The sequence below is a fragment of the Typopeltis vanoorti genome, chromosome 23, assembly GCF_054136105.1.
Source record: "Typopeltis vanoorti isolate ZY-2024b chromosome 23, IOZ_Tvanoo_1.0, whole genome shotgun sequence".
Taxonomy (NCBI): Eukaryota; Metazoa; Arthropoda; class Arachnida; order Uropygi; family Thelyphonidae; genus Typopeltis; species Typopeltis vanoorti.
Genome location: NC_143571.1, coordinates 54,966,196 through 54,989,459, shown reverse-complemented (window position 1 = coordinate 54,989,459; position 23,264 = coordinate 54,966,196). Strand labels below are relative to the sequence as shown.

Genomic DNA, 23,264 nt, shown 5'->3' with positions numbered 1-23,264 from the left:
TTAGAGAGCGTACACTAACCACTCGGCCAACCAGGGCAGCTTCTGGTCCCTTGCAAAAGCTGTTGGGTGCAATTTCTGCACAATCCTCAAATGGCAGTATTGCAATATCACCTAAAGATAAGATGACCTTCTGGCATCATTCTTTTTTTCCAGCTGCTGCATGGAAGAAACAAAAATGATGCATGACCAAGACATGCATCATCCTTAACATTGCATTACATTCCTCTTGAGCCTTCTGCTAGAAAAACAAACCAAAAAATTTGATTAACCTATATATATTAAAAAAGGCTTCTAGTCCTGGTGAAAGCTCACCATTTGTGCTCAAGAGATGTGAACCTTTAGTCCATTATCAATCTCTACACAATATTCTACTTATCTAGTATCCACTTTACATCATGGGAAGCAAGCTCTTATACATCCATTTAAAAAAAATTATAAATGTCTACCATCAAACTATTAACTATCGCTCTTGCTCTGGTGATTGAAAATCAAAGTTGATTTTTGATCAGATTTTCAATACCTGGAAAACTGTCAACTGATGGGTGATCTCCATTTGGATTCTGACAGCCAAGATCCTTAGCAGACTTCTTGCTTACATCCATGGAAAGGCTTGCAGAAACCTGTGTTGTTGCATTTAGCATTTCCAACATTTGATAGGGTTTGGCATCAAGGACATCTCGGCAAAATTCCACCTTATGGCCTGCCTTCTACCATTTGTAATTGGACTGTTCTTTCTGGCCATTCACTGCATGTAATTCTGGAAGGTCTTCTCTCTTCTAATTTTCCTATTAATGCAGGCGTTTCACAGTCCTCTGTTATCACCCATCCTCTTCCACATATACATAATCATATACTCATAAATTACTTCGTATGGATCTCAAACCTTATTCACAGTCCTTCTGATGATAGCACTCTCCATTCTCCCCATATGGCAGTACTCAATCATCTCAGACTTCAGGATCACCTATTTTCCAGTTTTCACAATTCAGTCCTGTCTGACTTTTTGGACAGCCTAAAAGAAGATGCGATGGTGGTGGTGATGATCAGGTGGTGCTCTACTGATACTGCAAACCAAATGAAATTGAGGGCCAAATGCAAAACAGCAGACCTTGCACCAAGGGGAACATAATGCTGTGAAGAAGAAAAAGAAATCGTGTCTGACTCGTAGTGATTTTGCAGACAAGTGTTCTCCATGCTGTCCTGTCAATCACCACTTCTTTCAGTTGTTTGATGTACATGTTGGTATCCACTTGTATGGTGTTGAGCCAGCATGTTCTTTGTCTGCCCCTTCATCTGGTTTTGCTGACCATTTCCAACATCACAGACTTCTCTGGTGAGTTGGCACGCAAATGTGGCCAAAGTAAGTTAGTTGTAGTCTAGTAATTTTAGCTTCCAGCGATGTCACTGGTTTTATGAGCTCCAGCACTTCTCTATTTGTCACCCTGGCTTTTCATGGTATTTGTAACAATTTCTGCCAGCACCACATTTCATATGCATCAATTTTTCTTCTGCCAGTACTTTGTATTGTCCAGCTCTCGCATCATGGTCAGTTTCTGAACTGATTCAATTTCTTCATCATTGATTTTAATCTTCACTTCTCTGCTAGTTGCTGTTGTCATGATCTTTATTTTCTTTATATTAAGGTGCAGCCCCCATTTTTTCACTTTCTTTCTTGATTTTCAAAATTAGATTTAGCAGGTCTTCATCATCTCTCTCTGTCAATAAGGTTGTGTCATCTGCATTCCTCAAGTTGTGTATAGTTCTTCCTCCTATCTTCACTCTGATATTGGATGAGTCCATGTCTAATTTCCTCATGATCACTTCAGCATAGAAATGGAGACAAAATACATCCCTGTTTCACATCTTTGCTGATTCTGAACCAACCTTTTTTTTTCACCACTGTGTTCCCACTGTTGCTTCCTGATTAATATATTCTTCTTCCAGCTTTACAACTCTTTATGAGTTTTAGCTTTCAAAACAATTTTTAGCCATTCTTTTCTTTTCTGTGCAATATTCTTCCAATTCTTAACTTTTAGAATTGTAAGATCTTTTTGTACATCATCAGTCCATCCTTTTCTTGGTCTTCCTTTGTCCTAGTGGTTTTCATTCAAATATTTTTTTAACTCCTCTATCTTTTTCCACTTTATTTCTATATGCCCCAACCATGCTATTGTTTTTGACTTTATATATGTTACTATATCTTCATCATTAGGTAGTTGTTCAAGTTCATTATTTGTTCTAATTGTCTATATCCCATTTTCTTCTTTTATTGGTCCATATATTTTCCTTTCAAAGATTCTCAATCTATATGTATATCTTGTTGTGTTAATGGCCGCATTTCACATCCATATGTTGTTACAGGTCTTATAATTGTTTTATAGTTTTAATTTAGAATTACGATTAAGAATCTTATTACACATTAAATTTTTATAAATATGGTAACACTTATTTCTAGCGATGATTCTACTATTAATTTCTTCAGATATATTATTGTTTATTGTTATTAATGAACCTAAATATTTAAAACTACAACTTCCAAACTGTATTCACGTATATTATTATTATTAGACACCTCCAGGGAGTCCAAAGACTCATCGAGGGAGAGTGTGCCAACAGCATCGAACAATTGGTCCCCTTTCAACTACTAACATTATATCTTGTAATGTTTTTATTTATTGTCTTTCCACATTGTATATATTTAGTTTTTGTTCTTTAATTTGTAATCCAACTTCTTTAGCGTTTCTATTAAGTTCTTCAAATTTCTCTTCTAAATCTTTTCTCCTGTGACTTATTATTGCTATATCATCTGCATATGCACATATTTGTGTTATTTTATTATTAATAAATCCTCTCATATTTAACTTTCTTATTATTGCTTTAAGTAACAAATTAAATGAACTTGCTGAAAGTACATCTTGTCTTTCTCCACAATTTATTTCAAAGTGGTTGTTAATACCCCTTGTATTTTAACTACTGCTTTGGATCCTTCTAATGTAATTTTAATTAATCTAATTAGTTTTCTTGTTATTCCCAGTGTTTTCAGGCTATGTATCATTTCTTGTTTATTTAATTTATCAAATGCTTGTTGGAAATCAATATATAAATTACAAAGTTCTATATCATATTCTAAGCATTTTCTATATATATTTCATAGCAAAAATATATTATCAATTGTGGATCTTTTATTTCTGAAAAACCACACTGGTACTCTCCTATTATTGTTTCTATATATGGTTCTAATCTTATGTATAACATACATACAATTCATGTTATCTCCTTTTTTATATATTGGTTGGATTATTCCAATTATTTGGCATTTTTTCTTCTTTCCATATATCTAATATCAAATAATAAATTTCTTTCAATAAGATTTCACCTGTGTTCTTTATAAGTTCTCCTGTTTCTACAATTATTTTGAACTTCATATTTCCCATTTTCTTCTGCTGTCTTAAATAATTCCTTCCATCTTTTTTTAACTAATTCTTTCTCAGTTAATACTTTCCCTTCTTTATCCTTACATACTATTGTATCAAAATTATGTATTAACTGTTTTAATTCTTTATAGAATTTTCCAGTTTTTCTTTTCTTATTATACTGCACTATTTGTTCCACTTTCTTTTTCTTTTTACAAATTTTATTTGCCTGCTTTCTCTTCTTTTCATATTCTTCTCTATTATTTCTTGTGTTCCTTTGTAATACTTTTTCCTTGCTTTGTTTTTCAATTCAATTATTTCCTTACATTCTTCGTCAAATCATTTCTATTTTTCCTATACCATCCTATTTCTTCTTCAGCTACATTTATGATTGTTTGTTGGATTAAATCCCATTTTTCTTCCATATTCTTTCCTTTTTCTATTTCTCTTTCAAAAATATTATCACAAATATTTCACAAAAATATTTGTGATAATATTTTTGTGAAATATTATCACAAAAAATATTTCTGATAGAAATATTTTTTGTGATATTTATCTAATTGATAAATATCAGAAATTTTTTCTGATATTTATCAATTATTTCTCTATTTTGGAATGTTACATTGTTCCACTTCTTTATCTTTTCAGTTTTCTTTTGGTCTACATTTGATATTCTATATATAAATTTAATTTTAACTAATATATGATCAGATTCACAATTTGCTTCTCTGTATACTTGTACATCAGTAACTGAACTTGCCCATCTTTTCAAAATCAGGACATAATCTATTTGATTACGTTCTTTGGTTGTTGGAATGATCCAGGTCTCCAAATGTATCTTCTTATGTTGGAAACATGCACTCATTATTCTAAGTTTATTTGATATTGCTAATTTAATAAGTCTATTTCTGTTTTCACTGGTTTCTTCATGTAAACTGTACTTTCCAATTACTTCATTAAATATATCTTCTTTCCCTATTTTTCCATTAAGATCCCTTAACATTATCACGGCATCATTTTTATTTATTTTTTCACTTGTTTCTTGTAATTCCTCATAAAATTGATCTATCACAATCTCAGCAGCATTTTCAGTCAGGGCATATATGTTAATAAAAGTGATATTATGGAATTTCCCTTTAATTCGTAACTTTCAAATTCTTTCATTTATTGGCATGAATCCTAAAACTGAATTGAAAATCTTCTTTCTAGCAATAAATCCTACTCCATAACTTCTCAGCACACTGTAATACATAATATAATTGGTCTGGTTGGCCGATTATATTATGTAATACAGCCGATTATATATAAACATCCATGTCCATGGTAGGATTCGAACCCACATCCTTTTGGCTGGAGAGCGGATACGGGTTCGGATCCTGCCATGAACATGGATGTTTGTGATTGTCTGTGAAATTATTCATAATGGTGGTGGTTGGCAGTAGATGGTGTTGGTGTAGATGATGAAGGTAGTTGTGCTTGGTGGATTTGAGGGGTGGAGATGGAGCTGTAGAGTAGGTGCCCTCCCTCAATGAGACTTTGGACTCCCTGGAGGTGTTACTTAATAATAATAATAATAATAATCTTTTGTATTTATTCTTCCTTTTCTTCTCCATCTTATCTCCTGTAACATCCAATTAATATTTCTTTAATTCTTCTGCTATACTTTGCATTTTCCCTACCTGTAACATTGTTCTAACATTCCATGTTCCAAAATTCATTAACCTTTTCCTTTAAGTCTGTCTTTCAATTGTTTAGCTTTCTTAACAAGAGATATTTTTTTACAGGTTGTTAGCCAATTGCCAAACTCCCAACCTGAAGGACCAGGCCTCCAAACTTTGGCCCCTGGAGGCAGGGTGGCCCAACTATACCCCCTCCCCTTATGACATGCATGGGCTACATTGGGACTATTCTTTAACTCCATCACATGGGGGCCCGATCAATATATAGTGATAAGCTTGATCAGGTGAGATGGGACACCAAGGTCATGCAGAGCCACCCATAGCTTATCATGCTCTAAACCAGGGGTGGCCAATCTTTTATAGTTCATGCATCCATTTTTTCATTTTTTAGTTAAGATGCACCATACAAACTTAACCACTTTTCAGCCCTTTTAAAATATGGTAATATGGATATATTTAACAGTTATGCATAAAATGATTTATATGGTAATATAGACACTTTTAGCAGTTTTAAATAAAAGGATTTCATATAAAGACAAGATAAACATTAATTATTTTATTGAGACTTTTGAAATTGCTTTGCTTTTGTTAAGCTTGTAATTTTTGCAGTTAAATCAGTTACAGAAAGCATCAAACAGTTTTTCAAATTTGAATCAGTCAGTCTCGATCGTAGATTGTTCTTAATCATTTTCATTGATGAAAATGCTTCTTCGCATCTGTATGTAGTTCCAAAATGACAGATATAACTCTGAGCAAATTTTCTCAGTTCGTTCTGGAAAATGTTCACAGGGCAACGATAGCCAGAAATTAATTATATCAGAAGCATCTGGGAGTGATGGAAGTTCATTAAATTTCATTTTCAATAAAGAATTGGTTTTGAGATCAGTAAGTTCCATTTGTATGTTACTAGGCATCGTCAAGAGATTTTTTGTTAAATAAGTGAAAAGGAATTTATAAATGCAAGTACACAGTCTTCTTCTTCGGCAAAATCGCTAAAATGACTGTTAAAGGACTCTTGCAATAATCTGAGTTTCTCAGTATTTTCTGTAAAGTTGCCATTATCTTCAACAGATTCACTACGTTCTTTTAAATGTGGAAATTGACTTAAATCCCCGTTTTCTAACTGAGAGATGAACAGTTTTAATTTCATTTTGAATGCACTAGTGTCATTTACTAAGCTAGGAAACAATTTGTTCTTGCCCTTCAGTTTCAGATTTAGATCATTGAGGTGGCTGGTAACATCAACTAAAAATACTAAATCAAATAGCCATTTCTCATCACACAACAGGGCTTTTTCCTCATGCATCACATCCTTCTCTTCCAGAAAATTATGAAGACTTTCTTTCAGCTTCCAAAATTTACTGAGAACTTGTCCTTTAAAAAGCCAGCACACCTCACAATGAAGAATGAGATCACTATATTCCATATCTAGCAGTTCACAATATTCTCTGAATTCTCTTCTGTTTAACCTTCTTGCTCTAATTTTATTCACACACACACTTTACAACTGGTATCATAACATGCTTCAAATTTAGAGTTTTTCCACACAGAGATTCTTCATGTGTAATACAGTGATACTTTAGTAGAGAATGACCTAAAAACCTTTCGAGTAAAGTTAGTCCCAGAAACTCTACCTACCATTGACAGTGCTCCATCAGTGCAAACACCGATGAGCTCACTACAATCTAGTTGTTGATTTTCTAGACATGACTTTACTTTGTCAAATATGTCTGACCCCTCCGGTTTTTCCATGAAGTGACTCAAGACCGATAAGTTCTTCAAAGATGTTAAAATTACCATCAATTTCTCTTATAAAAATGCTTAATTGGGCTAAATCACATATGTCAGCGGATTCGTCCAAGGCTAAAGAAAAGAAAGAACATGGTCTTTCAATTGCTCAGTAACATCATGGGAAAGTTCTTCGATGCATCTTGTAATTGTTTGCTTGGACAGAGCAATTTGGTTTACTTTTCTTTCAACATTTTTATGACCAAGACATTTTGCAAATTTTTCGAGACAGGGCTTAACAACTTCCTCTCCATCAGAGAAAGGCTTGTGTTTTTTAGCCAGCACAAAGGCAATTTCATACGACACCTCCAGCATTGCCACACTTTCACAACTTCGTTTCACAAATATATTTTGTCTCTTTTTTTATTTCTTCTTTTTTCTTAACCACATATTCTTTCTGCAACTCAGACCCAGGAACTAACTTCAGTTTTTCTTCTAATTCAGCTTGATGTTTTCTATAGTGTCTGTTAAGATCATGTCTTCTATTATCTGAGAGAGTGCTTTCACAAACAATGCACAATGGTTTTCCTGAAGGACCCACAATAAATAAGAACTCATTTTCCCACAGTTCATTAAACTGGTGCTTGCTATCACCTTCTGCTTTTCTTCTGCTCATTTTCTTTTGCAAAGTAATGGGTAACTGACAGTAAAAAAAAATTATTTCAAAAAGTAAAGCTTATTATTAAATAATTTATTTAAATTATTTTATCGTTTTAAACATTATGAACATTCAAAAACAGTTCTACAAGTTTTTGATAAGATTCCTGTTTTCATGAATGCCTAATACAGTTCTGTAAGTTTAAAAATCATAGATATATTTTTTTCATAGAGAGTTTTTGTCTCTCTCTCTCTCGTAATATATTATGTCCAATGAAATACGAGATCGCTTCCTGCCATAAAACAGTCGATCAGCTGGCCATCTCACACACAACCCAAACATCCTCATTACGAAAGCTTTGCTGATGATCAGTTAAATTTTAGGAATAAACCTACTATATGTAAATAAAAAGGAAAGATATTGTATAAAAAAAACACACACATACAAATACACTGAATAATTGCAGGTTTCAGTAATCAGCAAATTAGGGGGAGAGAGCAAGAACTTGATGTACACGTTCAAAATGAAAACATTTATTTTTAAATTTACAGAACTATATTAAGCCTTCATGAAAACAGAAATCTTATCTTAAACTTAAAGAACTGTTAATAAAAACATAAAGTTCAAAAACACAGAATTGTTCACTCACATCGAATCAGAAGTTCTTTAAACATTATGACACGAGAGTCAGCTGTAAACGGATTGAGTAACTGGTGACGCATGTCAGCATTTGCCGGTGCCTGTTGCTTCAAGATCAAACAAGTATAATAAGTGCGCACTCTAGAATTCAGTGGTAGGTTAATTGTGTGTTTATATACATTGTATACAAATTTTTTTAAAATTTTTCTCTGGGGTTCAGCGCGCCACTTCTAATCATGCAATGTGCCACTTTTGGCGCATGCTCCATAGGTTGGCCACCCCTGCTCTACATGGTCAAAACTTTGCTGTAATTAATGAAATACATGTACAGGTCTTTTCAGTAATCCATCTCATGTTGGTGATGTGAAGTCTAGTACCTCTCCCTTTCCTGAAGCCAGCCTGGACATCAGGTAGTTCCTAATTGATGACCTGCTGTAGCCACTGTTGAATAATCTTCAGTAGGATCTTGCTTGCACAAGAAATCAGTGCTATTGTGCAATAATTGGAACAATATCTGGCATCGGTTTTTTTTGGTACTGGGATGAATATTGATCTTCTCCAGTCCTTACACCATTTGCAAGTGGACCATACCTCTTGGTACAAAGCTGTATAATGTTGACTGCACTGGTTTTAGGAGTTCTGCAGGTATCCTTCAATACCTGAGGCTTTCTTGTTTGGCATTTTTTTCATGGCCCAAGCTACTTCTCCCTCCAAAATGTTTGGTTCTCTGTCCATGAGGCCAGTTTTGTTGTCTTCTTGGTGTTCAGTCAGGTTGGCATATAGCTCTTCTGTGTATTCTTTTCACCTGTTCGTGATTTTTTGCTTGTTGCTCAGTTCATTTCTGTTGCAGTCCCTGACTATGCCTTGTCGTGCAGAGAAACTGGATTGCATCATCTTTGCTTCAGCAAACTGGGCTCTGGTATGTTCCTTTCTGTTAGCTTCTAGATCAGTGGTTCTCAAACTTTTTTGTCTGGCGGCACACTAAAATCAATAAATAAATTTCACAGCACCCCTAGTATTATTTGCTTTTTATAGAAAGTAAAGTGCTGATTAATTGATTCTGAAAGATTCGCATATATAACCCATAAATAAATTGATATTACAGATACTAAAGATATGAAGGAAAGCATGTTTAAAAGAAAACAGATTTTATTTAAACTAAATTTCAATTTTGTTTAAATAAAAGTTGGAATATATAAATGTTATATATTCCAACTTTATAGTTGGAATATATAACAATAAGAAAAACCTCTACTCACTGAATTTAACGACTTTAATATCGTACTTCGTTTATTCTCACCGATGACAAAAGATTCATGATTTTTGTTTAGGGGAAATGATCATGTATAATACTTGTCACACTGAACAGAGAAATACTAAAACAGACAGTAGGACAACTAACCATTCATTAGTTCATTTTCCCCAGTATTTATGCGCCGTCACATATCTAGTTACTACAACACGCGGTGATCTAACAAAATCCCAGGATATAATATAAGAGTGATACAAAAAACGATTAATTTTTATATACGCTTCATCCATTAAAATCAAAATATATAATTTTTTTGTTTTTGATTTAGTTATTTGTGGCAATTAAATATTTTGCTTTTTTCAAATAAACGATTCAAAATTTCGCGGCACCCTTGTGGCATACTTGTGGCACCCAGTTTGAGAACCACTCTAGATGTTGATATTGTTCATTTATCTGTCTTTCCTTGTCCTTCCTGGCTTCATGTCACACTGTGTTCACCTTTTTGACTTTATCTTTGTCTTCCCTGGCTTTGGCCATTCTTCGCTTATCGGCTATTTTGATGGTGTTGTCAGATAGCCATCTATGTTTGTGAACATAGCCATCTATCAGGTTGTCTTGCACCCCTTTACTTTTTCACCTCAATAAAGGTTAAAAGCAGTCTGGGTAGTGACCCTTCCCATAATGCATAGCATTATACATGTCAGTAAGGATATGTGCTTTGCATTATGGGATACTAAGGCAAGTGATGTGAAGTCATTAGTCTCTATATATGAGTTGCCCAGTTGTGAAGTTACTTCATGTGCAAACTTTATTTGCTTAGACTTGGATAAAGGATTAAATCAAGAATATAATTTCTTGGCATCTTTAATTTAAATTTGTATCGGATTGACATGGAAGAGATTTTTCATTCAATGGGGGTGGGGTAGAACATGTGTAATGGAATGCATTTCCCGAGTGTATTGTGAATGTAGACACATTGAATTAGTTTAAGGCATGGTTTGGATTAACTTTGTGTGTGATAGTGTGTACCTCCCACAATGAGAAGGTTAGATGTTAATAATAATAATCTTCTTCTTCTACGCGTTATTCCCGCTTCCTATGCAGGGTCCGCGTGTTATATTTAGATGCGCCTTCTTGTTAGTACTACTCCCAACCGACCCGTCGCCTGGTCTGCCGCTGGGGGGGAATATATTTTTTGACTGTAGAGGCGTATGTTCACTGGGCCGGTTTGCCTGTTTTGCGGGATGAAAAACGCCAGATAAACTGGCGGAAAAAACCCTACTGACCGCGCCCAAGACTGGCTAACTTGGCTATGCCTGAGGAAGATCCTCAAATTCCTCACGTCTACAACGGGAATCGAACCTGGGACACTCCTTCCCCAGGCATATGGTTGCGAAGCGCAAAGCCACTAGGCTAACCGCGCGGTATGTTAATAATAATAATAATAATAATAAAATTTTAATTCAATCATTATACGTATTTTACTTATTTTTTATATACTTGTATAATAATTTTATGCTTAACAAATTGTATGTTATATACCTAATATGCTCTTCTTATTCTAAGAAAACATTATCACATTATGAGAGGCATTGTATACTGATCACATAATATATCACATTATGTGATCAGTATATAATGCCTTTGTTTTCTTTTCATATCCTTCTAATTTGAAATTTTCCTGCTAGCAAAGAATATTGGTGCCTATTGTTTTACAAAGAAAGCACTGGATATGCCCGAACATTTTGTAACAAAGTGCAAAAGATAAAATGCAAATTTATTTTTAGATGATAGATGAATTTCATGGCCTGGTTTGAGAACACCATCCTGCTCATTGGAGGCCTGAAGTGGCTTAAAAAAGTTCCATGTTTGGTCAGTCTTCTAGAGCAGAGTTTCTGGACTATGTAAAAAGTGAAAATTAAAAAAATATAAAATTGATAAAAATATCCTCAGCCCACCCATGGTACAAAAATGTACTATAGGTTTGCATATAACCATTGCAATGTGTGATATGTCTAAAGTAGGAGTCGGCAATGCAGCGCCCATGAGCATCATGGTGCCCGCAGTGAATTTTTAGTGCCCTCAGAGAAATTATTGTAAACTGCTTTATTTGTGTCTGTTAAGATGAGAGATCACTGATCATAAGCAGTTTGAGTTGTTGAAGTCATCTAGTTATCAATACAACCGCTCTCACTACCCTTCACACCACTTCTAAATGTTGTTTACAAAAATATTTTTAACCCTTTATAATGGATAAACGTGAAAGGAAATGAACGTACTATTTTAATGACAATTGGGTGGAAGAGTATTGCTTTATCAATCTTAATGGCAAATGTATCTGTTTATTATGCAATAAGAGTGTGGCTATTTCTAAAAAAAAGTAATATAGAAAGGCATTTCAAAACCATTCATGCCAATTTTAATTTTGACTATCCAGTGAAATCCAAAATAAGAAAAAAAAAAGATTTTATCTTTGAAATCATCCATTACTAAACAACAGTTTTTTTTACTAAACCATTTCAGCAGTCAAAAGCAGCAACAGTCACATCTTTTAAAATTTTGCATTTGCTAGCTAAGAAGAAAAAACCGTTACAGATGGAGATCTAATTAAAGAAGCTATGTAAGAAGCTGTAGATTCACTTTTTGAAGATTTCAAAAATAAAACCAAAATATTATTTTTATATATACTATTTCGTATTTCAGCTATAAATACGTTGCAGTTATCAGCAAGAACTGTAACTAGAACAATTGAATCAGTTGCAGTTTGTTTAGAAACAGAATTAGCAAATGATATGGAAAAATGTGTTTTCTTTTCGCTACAGCTGGATGAATCGACTGCTTTCAGTTTCAGTGAAAATGGTATTTGATGATTTTTCTACAAAAGAAGAATTTCTTAAAATTCTTCCATTGAAGGGGCACACTAGAGGAGAGGATATATTTTCCGTTTTTAAAGATTTTGTACTATACAAAAAATTACCAATTCACAAATTAACTTCAATTACTACTGACGGTGCACAAACAATGACCGGTAAGGAAAATGAATTTATCGGCTTGTGCAGACAGGACCCTTTATTTCCTAAATTTATTGCATATCATTATCATATTCATCAGGAAATGTTATACTCTAAAACTGTCAATTTTAAACATGTAATGTCAATTAACAAAAATTATTAATTTGATAAAATCAAAAGCAACTCAACACAGCTTAATTAAATTACTTTTGAAAGATGAAAACGCTGAAAATGATGACCCACTATTACATACTGAAGTGAGGTGGTTGAGCAGAAGTAAAATACTTGAGCAATTTATTATTCTTTTGCCACAAATAAAAGAATTTATTACATCAAGAGGCGATTTTTACGAAGAATTAGAAAATAAAAATTGATTAATAGATCTTGGATTTCTAACAGATATAATGACAAAGTTTAATAATTTAAATCTACACTCACAAGGGAAAAATTCCCATATTGGCTGATATGATTAGTACAGTCAATGCTTTCAAGTGTAAGTTGGAACTATTGAAATCCCATCTGATGAAAAATTAAACATTTAGCACTACATCATATATAAAAAATCATAGACACTATTAGAAGAATTTTCTTCCCTCTTTCAAGATTTTGCGACTTTAGAACTTGTTAGATTTTTCCTAAATCCGTTTAACGTTAATGAAGACTATATACCTACTAAAATTTTCAATTACTTTGAGCTAAGTAATACAGAAGACTTGGAAATGGAAATAATTAATTTACAAAACAACATAATTTTAAAAAGCTCATCATGATGACAAAATGTTCTGGAAGTTAGTAGATAGAAATACTTTTCCTATTCTGAGAAAATGCTCGCTAAAAATTTATTCATATTGTGCAACTACATACAATTGCGAGACCCTGTTTTCAAATATGGCATATTTGAAATCAAAATATCAATCTCAACTTACAGACTTACATTTGGATAATTGGTTAAGAGCAGGTACTTCAAACTATATGCTTGATTATAAAAAAATTAGCAGATGATGTACAAGGCTAGGTTTCTCATTAAATCCTATTGAATTTATGTATTTTGTATTAATTTATTATTTTAATTTTTATGATATTTTATATTCATTTATATATGACAAAAAATATTTTGTCATAATTTAAAATGTTAAAATTTGAAATCTCATTTTTTCTTAAAAACAACTAATCATAGAATCTCTAAGCCTGAAATGAGAGAAAAAATGCCTGTGTCATGAGCTCTCTGTAATTTTCAAATTTTATATTGTGCTCTTCATATTAAAAAGGTTGCTGACCTCTGGTCTAAAGCATAAAAAAAACTACTGAATAGACTTGGCATCATCTTGCTATATCATTTTTGCACTCTGAATCAATCTCTTCTCTCTCTCTCTCTCTCTCTCACACACACACATGCATATCCTCTTTCTTTCTTCTTTTTGTTTTTTTCCTGTTATTTTCAGTGAAAGGGTATTGTTTTATTATGTTATCCCCTCTGTAAAGAAGAATGCAAAATAAAAACATCAGTACAGTTTTGGGGATCAAAAAAGGCTGTGACATAACCTTCAATACATAATAGTATGTGAGTTATCGAAGGTTATGTCACAGCCTTTTTGTATTACTGAAAATTGTAGTTTACTGAGAACAAATTATTTGTATATGCTGGAGTTGTCAATCAGTTTTGAGATAAGAAATGTATTGGAGTTATTATTTGAGGTACCGTCTTCCAGCATTTTTAATTAGCTTTTTTTAAAATTCTTTTATATTGTTAAATACAAATATATAATTTAATCATTATTTAAATTAAGGGGATATTAAATCCCACATTGTTTTAAACACGAATAAGAAACTCAAAGTCTGTACTACGTACTTGAACTATGTGCTTTAGCTTACGCTACTGGTCGCCGATACGTTTATAGTTACTATATTCGGCATGAAACTCTTTGAGTTTCTTATTCGGGTTTAAAACAATGTGGGATTTAATATCCCCCTTAATTTTAATAATGTTTTACATCGTCAAAATGAAGCCTATTGGGTCTTTACTTTAAATAATATAATTTAATCTTTCTTAGAACATTTTCATATGATATAAAAAACCAATCCAACCATAATCACAGGAACAGTTGCAATTTTATTCTTTAGTTACCTATAAACTTTGTATCAATACATACACAGTTTATAGGTAAGATGTATTATCAATATAGTTTGTTGATTATTTAGGTTTTCATGTTTGTGCTTTATAATTCTTAAATAAATGTTAATGAATTATTCTGTTACGAGTGATTTTTGTGTGTTGATTCTAAGAACTTTTTTTTTCTTTAATATGTTTCATATAAATATTGCTTTAATACAAGTTTGTTACAATAATTTCTGTTATATTATTTATTTTTTTAAATACTAGACAGAAGTTTTGGATGAAGATAAACGTTTAGTGAGTGCTGTAGACTATTTCTTTGTTCAAGAAGATGGCAGCAGGTTTAAAGTATCATATTGTTATAATCCATATTTTTATGTTGCTGCCCGATCAGGTTCTGAACAAGAGGTTGCTTCTTTTCTTACAAGAAGATTTGCAGGAAGCCTTTCTCGTGTTGTTATAGTTCATAAAGAGGACTTAGATTTGGTATGCTTTTCCTTATATCTTATAATATTATTTTAATTTAGATGTAAGCCTGTGTAGCTCAGTGGATGTGGCGTTTGCACACCACCGCACTTGGCCGCACGAAGGAAGGCTTGGTTTCGAGTCTAGTCGGCGACTAGAGGAAATTTTTCTAAGCCTTTTTTCGACCAGTTCCTGAGTTAGTCGATCTCTGGCACGGGCAAGCAGGTTTTTCCTCCCGGAAACTCGGGTTTTTCGTCCTGTAAACTGAAGAAAATTGACCGTAGAACCCACATTATTTCAGACATTAAATATATTGTGTTAGGGTTAGGGACCACGAGATGGCGGCACATTTGAGCCGTCTCTCTTCACTGCGTACCGCTTAATTAGTGATAGCCTTGGGCCATCTGTCTCTGATTGGGTACCAGTGGAGATTGAACTGTCCACTCAGTCTCCAAAAAAAAAGTTAGATAGGGCTAAATGGCCTCGCCTACTCCCGTATACGGGAATAAAAAAGGCGTTAGCTGATTTTTTTTTTTTTTTTAATTTAGATTAAAATAGAGATTTAATTTTTAAAATAGAGATTATGGTGATACCTGTGTTACAAAATAAGAATATAATTCTTGTTTTTGCAACACCAGTAATCTATGGATTCTCAGACTCATTGCATGAGGTCCACACTAATCACCATGCCTATCATATCTCTCCTTAAACTTGTTCAGGAGCATAGGAATCATGACCTGGTCTAGCATTACATTCCACTCATTCACTACTCTTCAGAAAAAATCTGGTAATTACACTGTTGCTAAATGCCACTTTTAAACAATCTCCATGGGTAATCCCTTTTTCTCTCCTGTCCTGTCATGTATTGAAAAATTTTGTTAGCATGTACTCTGTAAAATCCTTTAGCAACTTATATATTTCTATCATACCCACTCTTTTCTGCCTGTCATCTAAGCTTTTTAACCTAGAAACCTTCAATCTATCCCCCATCTTGTTCACTTGCCTAATTCTCCATCATTTCAACTTCCCAAGAAACCCAGTGATCAGATCTGTGAACAATAATCCAGATAAGACTGAATGAATGAATATGTATTTCTAGGTGTTTTTCTTATCTGTGATTTTTATTGTAGGTTACACCAGTTTGGTTAGCTGAGTGTCAGGTATACCAATTTCCAGTTAACAACACTAAGTTGAAAATCCACATTAGGCATATATCTTCTTGAATGCTCTGTTTGGACATATGTGCATTTAATTGTCCAGTGCAAGACCATTGTCTCACTCACTTACTGGAGGCTTAGAAGTGTCTTGAAAAAATTTCACGTTTGGTTTTTAAGGATTCCAGATTAACAACCTTGAGTCTACCTACAGTACTAATATTAATGCACTGTAGGCATACAAACTTTCATAGGTGGAATTCAAAATATAAAAAGTACATAAATAGAATAAGATAAATACTATAAGGAATATTAATGGAGGGTGAGATTTATAGTTAAAATGCTGATATACTCTGTGGTTGAACTGTGAATGTGTTTATATGAAAATATGTTCTGCTTTTGATAAAACAATTTTTATTCAGTCCCTGATCTAGGACAGAGATAAAATTATTACACAAGATCTTCAGAGCAGATTACTTTTAGGTATTCCTTTTTTAATCTGCTGATAGGTATGGAAGAGGTAAGTTTGTCCAGATATTACACAACAAAGTAGTTTGAAATACTAATGAGACTGTCTTTCTATTAAAATACTGTTTTTTTTTCTTCAATATACAAAAAACTTCAATAAAGGTGTAGATGTCTCCAGATCATCTATTTACTCCATAGTGAGTGAGCTTTGAGCAAAAGATTTATTTTGGAGATAAGCCTTTATGTCATTTTATATTATGTATATTATATTATTGCATTCTATATATATATATATATATATATATATATAATATATTATTAAATTTCTTTTACATCATATTTTATTATTTCTTTTCTCCATTGTGATTCTTTAAATTTCTTTCATACCAGTTTATTTGATCAGAAAATTTACAAATAAACCAGAATGTTGGTATATTTTAAAACATTCATGGAAAGAAGATAGCTGACTTTTTATAGCAATATTTGCTTTTCTTGCAACACCAGCTATTCATATATATATATATTATTTTTTTTCCAGCCTAATCATTTAATAGGCTTAAAAAGAGCCTATTTGAAGCTGTCGTTCCTTACTGTATCAGACTTGACAAAAGTTCGCAAAGAGATTTTACCTACTATCAAGAAGAATCAGGACAAGATCAAGTCTACATCTGCTTATGTGGAAATGTTAACGAGGTAGGATTTCCTGGCTGCATCGCATTGATTAATAAGCTGGTTCAGTTATGTGTAGCTACAGAAGTAACAAGATATATGCCATTAAATTTAATAAACTTAATATTTCATTAGCTGCCTCATGATGTTTACAGAACACTGTATACATGACACACACATACTTTGAATTGCAGAATGCAGACATAATACCAAACAAGGCAATATGTAATTATATTCCAGGCTAAACAAAGCAATGTAATTTATGGTCTTGTAAACTTCCATTACATCGTGTCGAAACCATCATTTCAGCACCTTGTTTACATAAGAGAGTTTATCTGGTAATCTGAACTGAATTATTGCAATTTAAGAATATTAACTCCTTCAGCAATCTCTCTAAGATTTAAATTTCATCTTGAATCACATTAATTTTCTAATCCTGTGTTCCTTCAAGATGATATGCTCAGTAAAACTGAACTTCTGCTATTTGTAGTTATTTTTGTATATAAGTAGCTCCAGAGAGCAAGGAACTCATCGAGGAAGGGCCCTTTTGCAGGCCATGCAATGGCTATATACTTAGGGAGATAGAAAGGCTTTTTCTCCTGGAAAGTTGGGTTTTTTTCAACCTGTAAACAGACAGACACAATTTACAGACCAAAAAATACAGGTATTTGCCATTATTATTAGGTTTGTTCTTTTCTCCAAATTTTCCCAAAATATTTTTGTATGTCTAACAATCATTTCCTACTCTGCTATTTAGATCCCCAACAAAGACCAACTTTTCTTTTTTTCATTATGTCACTTGCTTTCTCTAAAGTCTCAAAAAATTCCTCCACTTCCACCTTAGTATGACCCCCCCCTGTGGGACAATAGGCACAAATAAGTCTCATTGTCCGGTTCCCCATTCTGATATTTGTCCACATCACTGTACTTCAATATCAAGTACTTCTCTTTTGCCTGCCATTCAAGAAGATTAGGCCTCGTATTTAGTGTTGAATACTTTAGCTATACCTTCTTTTCCCTGATTGTCATTGCCTGAATATAACATTTTGCATTATTGCTCAGAAAAATCTCACCAGATTTTGTCTTTTTAGTTTCAGTCATCCCTATTATGTCGATCTGGTAGTACTTATCCAATTCCTCAGGTAGCTCCATTTCTTTGTCATTCAATCTTCTTATGTCAATAGTACCAATCTTTAACTCTGGTGATGTTGAGTTGGGGTGTGTTTCAGGATTTGTTCCATTAGCTGACTTTTCACTGTTTGCCCTGGTTCCCACGAAAACGACGGTGACATTGCTTAACTAGGTTACACCCAAGCCGACATGAAATTCTGTCATGGTGTACCATCATTTTATTTGTGGTTTAAGCCAATAAGAATATAATTTGGTTGGCTAAATCCCAAATTGCCAGCCCATCCTCATTCGTTCAGTATATCCAGGTAGATACCTAACAGGGTGCACCACGAGAAGGTGAAGATTGGACATTAAGTCAGAATCTCTGGTCAGTTCTTTGCATTCCCTTAAAGGCTATGTGGAGGTCTCCTCTCTGTTATACAGGTTTGACCCTAAATCAAATGGATGGATCACCCTTGGAAAACGCAACATGCAGTAATTGAAAAAGAAATTCAAAGAGTTTCAGATTACTTATACACACGAGTGTGTTTCTATAGCTATCACTAGAATATTTGACCATTGTAGAAAAAGAAAAGATGGCGAGTGGACTGGAGTGTGCATTTTTGTATTTTGGAGTTTCAATAGCACAAAGTCTGTTATTACCATGTACTGAGCATTTAGAAAAAAGTATGGAAAGGAGCCTCCTGCTGCAAATTCCATTTGTAAGTGGTATAACAAATTTCAAGAGACTGGCTACATCTGTAAAGGGAAGAGTCCCAGCCGACCACATGTGAGTGAAAAAACAGTTGATCATGTTCGACAGTCATTTCTTTGAAGTCTGTTGAAATTGACATGACAGTGTGGCCATGAGCAAAACTTACAACAGAAAACAGTGTGGTGAATTCTGCAGAAATGCCTTGCTCTCCATCCATATCATTTACACTTATTGCAGGCTATTATAGCAAATGATAAAATGGCCTGCTTCTCTTTTGCTCAGACATTATGACCTGCATCGAAGAGGATAAAATGTTAATGTCAAGATTCTGTGTTTTAGTGGTGAAGCCCTATTTTATTTGTCAGGAAAAGTGAACTAGTACATCATCTGTGTATGGAGTTCTGAAATCCCACATGCAGCTGTTGAATATTCGATTGATAGTCCAAAGATAAATGTGCTTTGTGCCCTGACAGAAAATAAAGTTTATGGACCTTGCATGTTTGGCTGAAAAAAATGTAACCAGAATTATGTACTGTGGCATATTGGAGATATTTGCCACAACTTCTGAACAGACTCAATACTGCAGGATGGAGCACTATTCACATCCATCACACAAAATCATGTCCTTTTTGAAATCCAACTTCCTGGCAGATGGATAGGCTGAATGGGTCCTACAGCCTGGCCTGCACGGTTACTGAACGTTACTCCACTAGAGTTGTTTCTTTTGGGGTTATGTAAAGGACAAAGTTTATGTGCTGCTTTTGCCACAAAAATTTGGTTGATCTGAAAGATTGCATATGCAGAGCTTTAGAAATGATTGATCTTCATATGTTGGTTTCTGTGTGGCAAGGAGTCGTGTATTGCATTGACATGTGGCGTGCGACACATGGTTCACCATTGAACCTTTATAAATCGGGTACAAAAACTGTTTCAGTTACTGTTTTAATTAATTCAAGTTTCATGTTGTTGTGTTCAATAGTTTTTGTCCAATAAATATTTCTAATCGCTCATGTCATTTTGACTCGCCCTGTATATATGTGTGTGTATATATATATGTGTATATTAAAAATAGAGTACATTTGCCATACTCCTTGGCCTCTTGAGGTGTCTTTTCAGTCTAATACTTATTCTAATTTGATTTTGTATATCAGATAGTAATGAGCAGTATTATTAAGCAAATTTTGCAAGAAAAAGAAAATGTTGTGGAGAGGTGGGGTAGAAAGAAATGAAGTACAAGGCTCAAGCAAGAAACCAGCATGGTAAGGAAAGCAAAATCAGATTATGAAAAGCAATTAGCAGAGCAAGTCAAAGGAAATCTCAAAGAGTTCTTTTGCTATATGGCAAGTAAAGGGAAGAATGACTATGGAGGTGTAACTTTAAGACTGCTGATGGTAGAGAGGTGACAAAAGCAGGCAAAATAGTTAGTTACTTAGTGACCACTTTGCAAGGGTCTGTCATCCAAGTGAAGGTATTGCTGCAGGATGTGACAGGAATTGATGTATGAATAGAGATTGATGAATCGGAAGTACTTAGAATATTGCAGAATCTCTCTGTTAGATGGGATATCATCTCACATATTACAAGAATGTGTAAAGGAAATGGTATTGCCTCTGACTACACTGTTTACTTCAGTCTCAGCTTTGGTAAAGTCCCAAGGGAGTAGAATGTCAAAATAGATCCTTTGTGTAATGGAGGCTCCAGGATTGTAGTAGCAAATTGTAGACCAGTCAATATCTTGAGAGTCATGGTAAAATTATTGGAAAAGTTGATCAGAGACAGAATTCAGGAATGTGTGGATAAGAATATGATACTTTTATATTATTATTATTATGTGACACCTCCAAGGAATCCAAAGATTCATCATGGGAGAACACCTACTCTACAACTCTCCATCTCCACCACTCAATCCTCCAACTACAGTGAACTGCATCATCTACACCAATGGCATCTATTGCCCACTACTACTACTACTAGTATTTTCACAGACAATCACAAACATCCATGCTCACAGTGAGATTTGAACCGGCAGCCTTTTGGCTGGAGAGCTGATACACTAACCACTCAGCCAATCAGGCCAGCAGAAAATTGTCCATGCCCGAACAGGGACTTGAACCCTGGACCATTAGGTTAAAAGCCCAAAGCTCTACTAACTGAATTATCTGGGCCATAAAAAAAACAAAAAAACATGCTTGCTTGTCAGTGATCATCTAACTCAGAAATGATTTCTCTGATCAGCGATTACAATTGAGAATTGAATGTAGGCCTTTGATTTGGCGGTCTAGCACCGAGGAAGCAAACATCATTCCCACTGAGCAACATAGGCTCTTTGACTTTGTGGGAGGACAGCATGGCTTTGTGAAAGGTAGGTCATACCTTAGTAATTTACTAACTTTTTATAGTAGAGTGATGGCTTACTTGGATAAAGGGAATGCTATATAATGATTCTTCTGGATTTTCCTAAGGCATTTGACAGAATATCACAAGGAACTGTGATGATATATTTTTTGATATATTGATATTATTATTATTACAAAACCCCTCCAAGGAGTCCAAAGATTCATCGAAGGATTCATTCACTCTACAGCTCTCCGTCTCCACCACTTCATCCACCAACTACATCAAACCACTACTACCATCATCATCTACACCAGTGCCATCTACCATCCACCACTAGTATTTTCAGACATCCTTGCCCACGGTGAGATTTGAACCCTCAACCCTATGGCTTGAGAGCTGATACACTAACCACTTGACCAACCAGGCCAACCATGTGATCAATGATTTTTTCTATTCTTGAGGACTATTTTCATTTTCCCATATATTTATCAGTTTATGTATTTCTGTTTTTATTTATATCCCACCACCATATTTTGCTGAGTTTGGTTACTATTCTATTAATATCTGATACTTTTGTTATTTCTGAGTTGTTTTATACTTACTTTTACTTTAGCTAGTGAAGGTTTAAAAAAAATATTTTAAAGTCACCTAAAAAATTAATATTTTTTAGGTGACTGGCACAATAACTTTTCTCTTCAAAAATTCTCACCAGGTTCATTGCATTTCAGTTAAGTGCTTTATCTGTTTTCTATTTCATCTTTAGTAGCTAGCATTTTTCCATTACTATTGTTGTTTTCATATGATGATCTGTTTTTTTGTTTTCTGATTTCATTGAAGATTTTCTTTGGTTATTTAAATAAATTGATTCTGTTTGTTCATGTAAAAATTTTATTTTTTGTTGTTCTTGATATGGATCCTTGATGGTTCCAGATGTTTATAATATTTTCTTTCTCTTTCGGTTACTCACTTTTCAATCTTTTTTTTTAAAATTCAGTCTCATATTTTCTTTTCTCCTCTGTTTTATCTAGTTTGTTAATATTATATCTCAGTTGATTCAAATGTGCTCAAAAATTTCTTGCCATCCTGATCACTATTACACTCAGCTCCTGTGACTTTAAATATTCTGGATGCAATTTCTATGCCTTTTGTTGATTATGATATGGTTTGTTTGATCAAATGCATATCCATCGAGTGATTTCCATGTTTGCTTGTTTGTGTATATGCTTTCTCATAAACATAGTACTGCTCATTATTAAATTTCAAAAATATTAACTGCTTATTTTGACCCTAAAGGGTCAGCCATATTAATCAATTGTTTGCCATTAATATTTGTTTTTTTCAAAGGCTTTGGCTTTCAATAATTTTTTTAATATATTCCTTTCTTTTCGTTTTTGCATTGGAATTACCTTATATAATAATTATATCCTTTTGTGAAATATTCTTGACGATTAGTTCTCAGCTGCCTTATCCTATTTTTATTATAATCTCCTGTCTTATAGTTCCATGCATATCCCCCCCCCCCCTTTTTTTTTTTGAACTTCCATGATTTGATTCACCCATGTGAAACTTTCACTATTTGGTGGTATAAACCTCATCTTAAAATAGACCCCCCCCATGTAATGTTTTTGCACAGTAAGGCTCTTCCATTACATTCTGCTTAAAGAAGTTTCCAATTGATAACACCATAAATTCTCTTTTCCTCCTCTCTCATGGTGATTTCAACATGGTGAAATCATTCCTTCTTGTATTTTGTTAAGTTAATCTGTCCATGCAATTCACAGTCATCTTCAGATGACCCTAGTCTAAGGAAGCAGTCAACTGTTTTCCTTAAACCTCTACTTCACACCAAATGG

At 33.8% G+C, this 23,264-nt stretch overlaps 1 protein-coding gene across 1 annotated transcript in view; it reads left to right on the top strand.

The window, feature by feature from the left end:
• PolE1 (DNA polymerase epsilon catalytic subunit 1) overlaps positions 1-23,264 on the top strand; it is a 415,552-nt gene that overhangs the window by 3,615 nt on the left and 388,673 nt on the right. The window contains exons 3-4 of the mRNA XM_090412775.1: positions 14,761-14,979; positions 17,119-17,256. Coding sequence (XP_090268901.1) covers positions 14,761-14,979; positions 17,119-17,256 — 357 coding nt within the window. The remainder of the gene's footprint in view (positions 1-14,760; positions 14,980-17,118; positions 17,257-23,264) is intronic.